This window comes from Chanodichthys erythropterus, chromosome 16 (assembly GCF_024489055.1).
Source record: "Chanodichthys erythropterus isolate Z2021 chromosome 16, ASM2448905v1, whole genome shotgun sequence".
Lineage (NCBI taxonomy): Eukaryota > Metazoa > Chordata > Actinopteri > Cypriniformes > Xenocyprididae > Chanodichthys > Chanodichthys erythropterus.
The window spans coordinates 37,054,565-37,064,685 of record NC_090236.1 but is presented as its reverse complement, the minus strand read 5'-3'; the positions used below and the strand labels follow the sequence as shown (position 1 = coordinate 37,064,685).

The following is a 10,121-nucleotide window of genomic DNA, read 5'->3' as shown; positions in this document are numbered from 1 at the left end:
TAGTCCACTATATCGGGTGTCGGCCATTTTGTAGTGGTGTCCGAATTCTAAGTGAGTGACTTAATTCCCTACATTCGTTCACTACTTTTTACCCACAATTCTCTCTGATTTCGAGTGTACATTCGCTCAAACACCACCTCATCTGTGAGCGTGAGAGTTTATAACAAACTAAAAAAACTTTATTAAAAAGAATAAATGCATGAAATAATGTACACTTGTTAATGTGTTTATTTTTTGTTTACAGTATTTTATAGTATTTAATGATTATGAACCAATATTAAGCATGACAAACCAATTATACAATCAATTAAACTACAAAGCTGGCATGGAGGCATGTATGATTACAAAATAAAGTCATTATGATTGTTATTGTTATTAACATTATTTTATAATGTAAGTAACATGTAGGATAAAATTGTTTTATCGCGTTGAGCCGTTTCTGCGACAGCTCCAGCTCTCCGACGCACAGTGTATACGTCAGTGTCCGAATTCACTCACTTCATTTCGTTCACTCCATGCAGATATAGTGCACTCAAATGCCATACACTATATAGGGAATAGTGAATGAGTGAACGAGTGAGCGGTTTCGGACACAGCTTAGGTCTCTTCTTGTTCTTCTCTATTTGAATTCCAGCAGTGTAGACACTGCTAAGTGTATTACTGCCCTCCACAGGTCAAAGTCTGAACTAAATTGTCATATTCAATATGCTAGTGCAAGTATATAGCAATTAGTTCAAACTTTGACCTGTGGAGGGCTTACTCCATCTACACTGCTGGAATTCAAATAGAGAAGAAGAAGAGAGCTAGTTCAAGATGACCATTAATGGTTAAAACTTATATAATTTAAAAAAATTGTTTAGAAAATGAGCGATGGTTTCTCTAGATAAGACTCTTATTCCTCGTCTGGTATCATTTAAAGCCCTTTGAAGCTGCACTGAAACTGTAATTTTGACCGTTTGGGCTCCATTGAAGTCCACTATAAGGATAATAATCCTGGAATATTTTCATCAAAAACCTTAATTTCTTTTCGACTGAAGAAAGAAAGACATGGACATCTTGGATGACATGGGGGTGAGTAAATTATCAGGAAATTTTAATTTGAAAGTGAACTAATCCTTTAATTAAAATTTTTATATATTTTTTATGTTTTTTAAATATATATATATATATATATATATATATATATATATATATATATATATTCTGCGTCGTTGTCCGTGTCGACATGCATGTAGACCACTAGTGGGCAGTGTCCACGGTCATGTTGAGTATCAAGGCAAAAGGCGAAGAAGAAGCATCTTGTCATGTACGTTGTCAGAGAAGCTTAAAAATAGAAGCGGCAAATAGGTAACGACTTTTGTTGTAGTTTGACTGTATGTGTCCCCTGAAACAGAGCATTTTTCAAGTTGAAAACGCTCGCTCTTTTTCGAGTGCTTAGCCGTCGGCTGTCGAGCATCGGTTTGGTGTGTCAGGGCAACTTTGGACCCAGACACTGCCAACGTGAGCAAACCCCGCAGTCTGCTTTCGTTACCACTAGTTCATCGGCGTCAGCTTTGTATGTTCCTGCCTTTACTCTGCTATGAGCGAGAGATGGAGAGGAGGAGCGCTAAAGTTAAACCCTGCCATCTATTCAATATTCTGTTTCACTTGGAAATACGTCACAACACTGGATAAAAGTCGTTTGCAATTTCCAGTTCACGGGGACTTTAAGGCTAACATATTCATACCAAGCAGCAACCTCCCCCAGTTTCGCTTGAATCCAATACGGAAGTGACTTAAACTGCAATTCATCGACTGGCCGCTAGGGACAGGCTCCAAAAGAGAGCAGAATCTCATTGAGTCCCATGTTAAAATGCCCAACTTTACAGCAGGAAAAAAACATGTTTACAGCCTGGATCAAATTGTGGTTTTGGTCTGTGCAGCTAATTTTATCCTTCATGACAACTCTGAGGGGGGTGAATTTTTTTTACAACTCGTCCATTTAAAAAATATTAAGCCTTAAAGTTCTGCATAATTAAGGGATTTTAATTAAGGCGTTTGATTTTTCATGTTGTTATTTGCACACTCGACACAAATTACAATTACTGGTGCTGGAGCATCTATATCTTAAAAAAGACACTGTAGATTGACAGTAAACCTTTAGAATTTTCAAATTACATAACTTGCTATCTTTATTAATCTTTTAGATAGTATCCTAATAGATAGATAAATAGATAGCTTCTTTAGCCTGCTAACATGATCACGTCAAGCTAGGGGGGCATGGTTTCAGTAATCAGGCACCTCAGTTCTAATCACATTCCGCCTCTTTGCCCGTTTACAGTTATCCGGGAGTGACATATGGTGATGTGCTGCTAAGATGGCAGCGGCCTAATTTTCGCTTCAAAAATGCTCTTCAGAACTCTATGGGTGACGTCTCGGACACTACGTCCATATCTTTTTACAGTCTATAGTTGCGTCCCAAATGACGCACTATACACTATGCACTTATACACTATATACTTATGCACTATGTACTCATTCATGTAGTGTGTGAATTGTATACGGTTATTTTCTCATTTAACGCCTTGAGTGTAAGAAAGGCGCAATACAAATAAAATGTATTATTATTATTATTAACATCAGAGTCTGACAGCCAGTCCCCCCCACTACGTAATTAAAGCTGCGACAGTTGAGTACATGAAGTGTCCGACATTCAACACTAAGGCTGCGTTCCAGTTCGTTTTTTAAATGCCCTTTCCTCGCTAACTTCCCTCAGTCTCGTTGACTTGGATGTACGTCATTGCTTACGTTGCATGAGTGCCCACTACTGGTGAAACCTTTTCATTGGCCTGAATTGGAACGTCCTAAGTCCTTGATCACTTGCAATCCTCAATGGAGCTGATTTATTATTTATTTTTTCCCCTTACAAAATTGTTTAATGCAGTATCCTATATGTATATATGTGTGTTTTAAATATTTAAAAAAATTATTAATATATCATAGAGTTGTTTGTGGTGGGTAAAGTAAACGCAATATGTGGTGACGTCACGATCATGTTGCATTGTGGGTTATGGAGCTGCCTGAAGTGTACATATGAAGTAGACTCCTCAAAATCGAGGGAGCGAGGGTCTGTTCATATACTTCCCTCATCCACTTTACGAATTGGAATGCACTTAAAAATGGTGGCAGGGATTCCCCCGAGGGGAAGTGCTTAGGGAAGTTTGCGAGTGCATGTCTAAAACTGGAGTGGAACACAAGGTGCGTCCCAATTCGCGTACTTATGCTCTATTCTATGATGTTTTTATAAAGTATACTAGTATACTAAAGTATACTATTTAAGTATAAATAGTGCGAGTAGTGCGTTCACACTGAAAATTCCAAAAAGAAGAGGTACACTTTAAATACCCGGATGATGCACTACATTAATGGAAAAAACGAAGTGTGGAATTTTGGACACTTTGTGCACTCAACTGTCGCAGCTTTAATTACGCATTGGAGAGGAAGGGAGGCTCGGACTCCATTGTTAAATGACAAAATAACCTTATACAATTCACGCACTACATGGATGAGTGCATAGTGCACAAGTACATAGTGTATAAGTGCATAGTGTATAGTGCGTCATTTGGGACGCAATTATAGCCCTAGTTTCTTCCGTTAATTTAGTGCATCATCCGGGTATTTAAAGTGTACTTTTTCTTTTTGGAATTTTCAGTGTGAACGCACTACTCGCACTATTTATACTTAAAAACGTCATAGAATAGTGCACAAGTATGCGAATTGGGATGCACCTTATGATTCATACTAAAGGCTAAAAAAATTACATTTTTATTTCAGGGGGACTTTAAATAATAATATTAATGAATGATAATAGTCAAACATGCAAATAATAACAATGATAATAATAATACATGAAATTAATAATTGTTTCAATATAATATTCATAATTTAAGAAATATAAAAATAAAGTAATAATTAAAAAATATATCTAGGATAATAAATAATTTATAAAAAATAAAAATACAAAATTACATTTGTTATTATTATTCACGATTAATAAGCCACTAAAGTTATTATTACTGCCCTGAACGAGAGAGAGAGAGAGAGAGAGAGAGAGCGCGCGATCGCAGGGGCGTGTTTTTTTTTTTTTTTTTTCGTTTTTTTTTCCCCTAGATGAGAGATGGAGATACAGTCCTCCTCATAATATTCTCGGTTCGGTTGTTCTGACATATTTCCAAAGCACTCTGACAAAAAAAAGGAGATTTCGATCATATTTCTTTGAGGCTTTAAAGTCACGCTACAAATTAAACCGCGCACCGAAAAGGACATTCTGCATCTCTCAGAAACAACTATGAGTGAGGTGAGTTCTCGTTTGTTATTTTACTGCCTAATTCAAAAGTTGATTCGAAGATTTATATAATAAAATAATATACATTTATAGCATCCATTCCAATGTAAAATGCACTCTATGTTGAGACAAAAGGGATAAAATCATTTAAATCCTTTGAACTGTGCAAGTAGGATATTAAAATGGCGTAGCTGTCAATCCATCTCTAGTTTCTCATTAGGAAATATATGAAATATAACCCTTTATGTTTTTAATCTTTACTAATTAGAGGTTGGTTGACAGCTAAACCCTCTCTTGAATTTTACAATACATTATACAGGGCTTTTTTACTAAATGAAAAACTAAATCATTAGATTTCCCTGGTTTAAGATGAAAGTGTGATGCTTTACATTCTTTTTGGGCGTCCCATTAATTGCCAATTAATAAGAGGCTCAGGGGAGCTTGACCTTGCTGATATGAGCTTGGCTAATTAGCAGATGGGGATTGTGCCGTGAGGCTTGTGTGTAAGTGATGTGTGAGAGTGAAAATAAAGTGCTGGCTGAGGTAATGTAGCAGAGAAAAAGTAATGGCCATCACACTGGGAGCCAGCTGGCCGGATGGGATCTCTCTTACCCCCTCATCGTCATGTCTTTTAAGTGTGAAAGACAGAAGTGTGAAAAGTCTTACCTCCATAATACTCATACTGGCAAGACAGAAAATAAACAACAGAATGGCATGTACACACAAAAGTCATCGCTCAAAACAAAAGTTGTCGTTTTAATGCTCAACGGGATTTTATCTGACAGAGTGTGGTGGATGTATAAGGTGTATTAAAACTTACTGGAGAGAGCAAGCCGAGGTTGGTTCAGAGTTCAGGGTAAGGTGAAGATGCTCCTTCATTCCCAAAAAAAGGCTTAACGAAGAAGGTCTGCAGTGATTTGCATTTGAAAGAGTCCCTTGCAGCAAGAGAGAGTGAATTATATGTGTACATGTGAGTGTGTGTGTTTCATTTCATCTCCCTCGATGACATTTTCTGTTCTCAAAAGAAGTATTTACAGTATATCAGCAGCTTAAAGCAAATATCACAGTGTTTCTCGGGTTTAAATGACGATTCAATGCTGAAATTACACATTGAAATGATTAACACAAAAAAATGCATGACACATTTTGGATGTCTATATGAATAACTCAAATCTAGGGCATCATCTCAAGACTAATTTGTTCTCATAATTGAAGAAGCAAGGTCACAGATATACTGAATGTATTTTGGCCTCAAGTAGTTTACTCATGCTGCGCACATTGAACATAAGGATGGTGACGGATTCTGTCTCTATACAACCACGCTCTTTAACATATGGGTCATTGATGAATAAGGTTTTTAAAAGTGTAAAAAAAAACATAATGGAGATATAATTAATTTTGAAGTTTTATTAAGTGTTAACAATGAGATTATGTGGTTTTTATAATTAATTAACACTGCTTTTGTCAGATTTGTCACCAAAAAAGTCATTTGGTTTAACCAAAATGTTGGTTTTACCGAATGACACTTTTGGTTTTACTGAATGACGATATTTTCAAACAATGCTAACAGACTGATATCAAAAGGACAATCAAACATTTTATATTTAGTACAAGTTTTTTAAATATTACAACATTTTCCATGTTTTATAGCGGTTGTACCAAATGACCTGATGTTTCGGGACATGCATATGAGCAAGTGAAAACATGAATTTTTCAAACAGTTAAGAGAGAGTTAGTTAATTTGCTTCATGACCATGTGGTCCTTTGCAGGTGTCTGAATGATGTCACATCCTGTCACATGATACTGACCCAAAATGGTCCCTTTATATTGGTTACTCCAAATGACATAAATGAAAGTAATTTTTCCAGACATTCTTTCTCATAACAAAGCAACGACTTCTACACATAATTTGAATACCATTTTGCACTATGTTGATATATGATGTTTTAAAATCATGCCAGAATAAAAAATATATACATTTATTACATTTTAAGATATTTTAATCACAAAAGAAATGGCTGTATTGGCCTTTGGACGGTTAAACCGAATGACATTTTGACACTTCAAAATACCTTTATATGTTGCAAAATATAATTAAAACCTTTTGGATTCAGTAAAAGAGATCTAGTTGTACTACCTTACATACTTTGGATGTCATATCTTTGTTTTTTTATTAATATTAAGGCATTTGGACAAAAAAATGACCCGTCGCGTCATTGACCCATATATTAAACAATTATACCTGACATTTGTGTGGCTCTGAAACTTAAACACTTAATAACCCCGTACTTCAATTATCAAATGTCGACAGATTTAAAATCATTTAAAAAATATATAATATAAAATATAAGCTTGCATGTGATGGGGATCCTCTCCAGGGCTGAGTGCCACTGTTCCAGATTGCACGCAGAATTGAAAAAGGGGGATTAAACTGATGGGGATTAAGGGGTCTTTATCACTCGGTGTCCTAACACACGCATGATAAAGCCCATATCAGCTTTTAATTTGATGGTAGACCAAGTAAAAAATTCACAGATGCTGTGATTTTTGTTTTTACCGCATGCCTGAATTCTCTCGCAATAAACCTGAAAGCTGCTGCCTTTTTCTTGCAGAACAGTTCATCTGATCCTCCCAACAGCACTCGGGGGCCCGGCACAGATGGAAAAGGTGTGTTTATGCGTTTCATTACAGCACATTTGAATTTTTCATAATTTGTTCTCCATCAGAACTATCCGTTGCTCCAGTGCTTACCTCAAACTATCAGTTCTATCTGATTTTTAGCTGATTTTACTATTTTTATCTTAAAGGATATGTTCGGTTCTCTCTCTCCAAACTCTCAACAACAACAAAAAGTGCACATGCATACCCATACGTGTTTACTCAGCATTCACTCCTTTATTGCATATCTAGTAGGGGTGTAACAGTACATGTATTCGTCCCAAATACGGTGCATACAGTCAGACGAATCAGTCAGGCGATTCATACTCCAATCCATAAGGGGGCACGTGAGGTAATGCAACGCTGTTTGCTAACAGGAAAAAGTGCAGAAGAAGAAGAACAGACAATCTATGTATAGATATGTTTACATGTAATCTCTGAACCAGTGTTTCAACAGAGTAAAAACATAAATAAAACGGCTCGAGAATAATATCTTGCATAGCATTACATTTACCTCAGGTAAGTCATTTAGTGTCCACAGCACTAGAGAAATGAACTCTAGAGGAGCATTTCACTAAATATATGCACTATATTAGCTTATATATTCTTTATATTTACTTTACCTGTTAGTGATGTCTAAATTATTTAATATGATATATATAATATAAAAAATGAATTGGAGTAGAAAAATAATTGAGCAATAATTTTATAATTAGATTTAGAAGTTTAAAACCTTAAAAGTTTAAAAGGAAGTTAAACCTTCCTTATGTGCAATTTACTTTTCTTTTTTTTTTGAGTGTTGATTATTATATCTAAAAATAAATAGCAACTGAATTTAACCTCTAATATTATAGTAATGTGCAATAAAGGGCCCTCTGTATATATTTTACAGCATTTTTTTATCCTTAAGAAAATAGGATATAGGATTTTTCCCCTTGGTTTTTGGATAGTTGCAGAAAACAAGCTCTGACCAACAGAACTTTTATGAATTTTGAAGCATAAATACAATCACCAGAAGTAAAAAATTAAGCGTATGCTATAAACAAACTACATCACGGTCATAAAAAGTTAGAACAATAATAAACACGAAGCTGTAAAAGCAGACTGGTGAGTACACGAGTTTTTCTGTTCGGCTTGATGACATTTAACATTTATCGACAACCTCTAGTCCCATTTAGCCACTTGTTTGCAACTGCCTTTTTAAGACAAGAAGAGCTTTAAAAATTAAAAATTGTATTTTATGTCAAAGAATAAAACGTGAACATTGAGCTTGTGTAAACCACAGACCACATTTCAGACATTTAATCAAAAACCCATTCAAAAAATCCATTGACTTCGGGGCGATGAAACTGGAAGTGCTAAAATACTCGTTTCTGGGTTTTGGTCTACAAAACTAGGACTCTGTTGTCTCTGCAAGCTGAGATAATGAAAACTTTAAGCTGAGATACAAGAAAACTTTTTAACATCTAAACAAATCAGATTTAACCATAAAAATGTACTGTACTGCTCAGAGATATTAGAACAAATACATATTTTACAGTTCTGTGGTATGAAAATGTATAAACAATTTATGTATGTATATGTATAACAATTTAAAGGGATAGTTCACCCAAAAAAATTTAAATTATCCTATACTTTACTCACTCTCAAGCCATCCTTGGTGTATATGACTATATTCTTTCAGAAAAAAAAAAAATTAATAATAAAAAAAAAAAAAAAAAATATATATAGCCCCAAAAAAATGCATCCATCCATCATCCATCATAAAAGTAATCCATATGACTCCAGGGGGTTAATAAAGACCTTCCAAAGCGAATCAATGGGATTTTGTAAGAAAAATATCCATGTTTAAAACATTAACTAAAATATCTGGCTTATCGATTTGCAGCAGAAGAGTAACCCCTGACCTGACGCATGACGCAATAATGAATGCAGAAGTGCAGAGGAGAGAGCAAAACAAAACACTGGTCATGAATTAAATCTAAAATCTAAATTAAATCTAAAATGAGAATTTTAAAAGAGAAATGTCGGAGGATTTCGATGAGAAGAGGAGCTTGAGTTTGTTGCACAGCCATATTTGTTTGAACCGTGAGAGGCGTCTAAACTTACGATACTCCTATATCCTGCGTCATACATCGCTTCACGTGTAACTCTTGTGGTGTAATTTGACTTGTGCAGTAAGGTCTTCTGCCAGAAGCTAGTTATTTTAGTTTATAAAGTTTTAAATATGGATATTTTTCTTACAAATACACATCGCTTCGCTTCAGAAGGCCTTTATTAACCCCCTCTGGAGCCATGTGGATTACATTTATGATGGATGGATGCACTTTTTTGGGCTTCAAAATTGCGCCCCCAATTCACTCCCATTATAAAGCTTTTAAATACATCTCTGCGTTCAACTGAAAGAATATATAATCATACTCCTAGCACAGCTTGAGGCTGAGTAAATCATGGAATAATTTTCATTTTTGGGTGAACTATCGCTTTAACATGATTTAAGACCTGAATTAGGATGCAGTGGCTTCAAGAATGAAAAAAATATTGCATTTCCTTTTACTATGCTATTAACGTTGTCAACATTTGCGTGCCCCTCAGCCGCCCAGGAGAAACCGGCGGACAAAGCGGGGAAGCCCCTTACGCAAGAACCCGAAGAAGAGATCGACATTGATCTGGAGGCGCCAGAGACAGAGAAAGCAGCTTTGGCAATACAGAATCAGTTTAGACGCTTCAAGAAGAATAAGAAGTAGAAAAGGGAAGGCTGAACGAGAGGAATCGGTGGACAAAAACGCCTTCCACAATATTCACCATGAAAAGAGAATTAATAAGGAAGAGACAGAGGTGGTGGGTGGGAAATTAGGGGTTTGGAAAACAAATGATAGCCCTGTGGCATCAACATGCTGGGTTGATTAGAGATTAGGACATACGAATAGGGAAGGATTTTCACTTTAAAAGACATGGCAGATTCTGTTCTCACTATATTTGTCTCCATCCTTCTTCTCCTCTCCTGTAGACATAAATATAGGAACGTCAGTTACCGACATGTGCAGCACACATCTGTCATTTAATGTATTTAGTATCATTAATGCAACAGAACAAATGTAAGTGATATAATTCAAAGGGCAGTAAATGACCAAATGT

At 35.7% G+C, this 10,121-nt stretch overlaps 1 protein-coding gene across 1 annotated transcript; it reads left to right on the top strand.

Annotated features, from left to right (window-relative positions):
- The first annotated feature begins 4,232 nt into the window (after positions 1-4,232).
- On the top strand, positions 4,233-10,000 carry pcp4l1 (Purkinje cell protein 4 like 1). The gene is made up of 3 exons (XM_067364181.1): positions 4,233-4,336; positions 6,938-6,992; positions 9,579-10,000. The coding sequence occupies exons 1-3, from the start codon at positions 4,328-4,330 to the stop codon at positions 9,728-9,730; spliced, it is 216 nt and encodes a 71-aa protein (XP_067220282.1). The 5' UTR covers positions 4,233-4,327; the 3' UTR covers positions 9,731-10,000.
- The last annotated feature ends 121 nt before the right edge of the window (positions 10,001-10,121 follow it).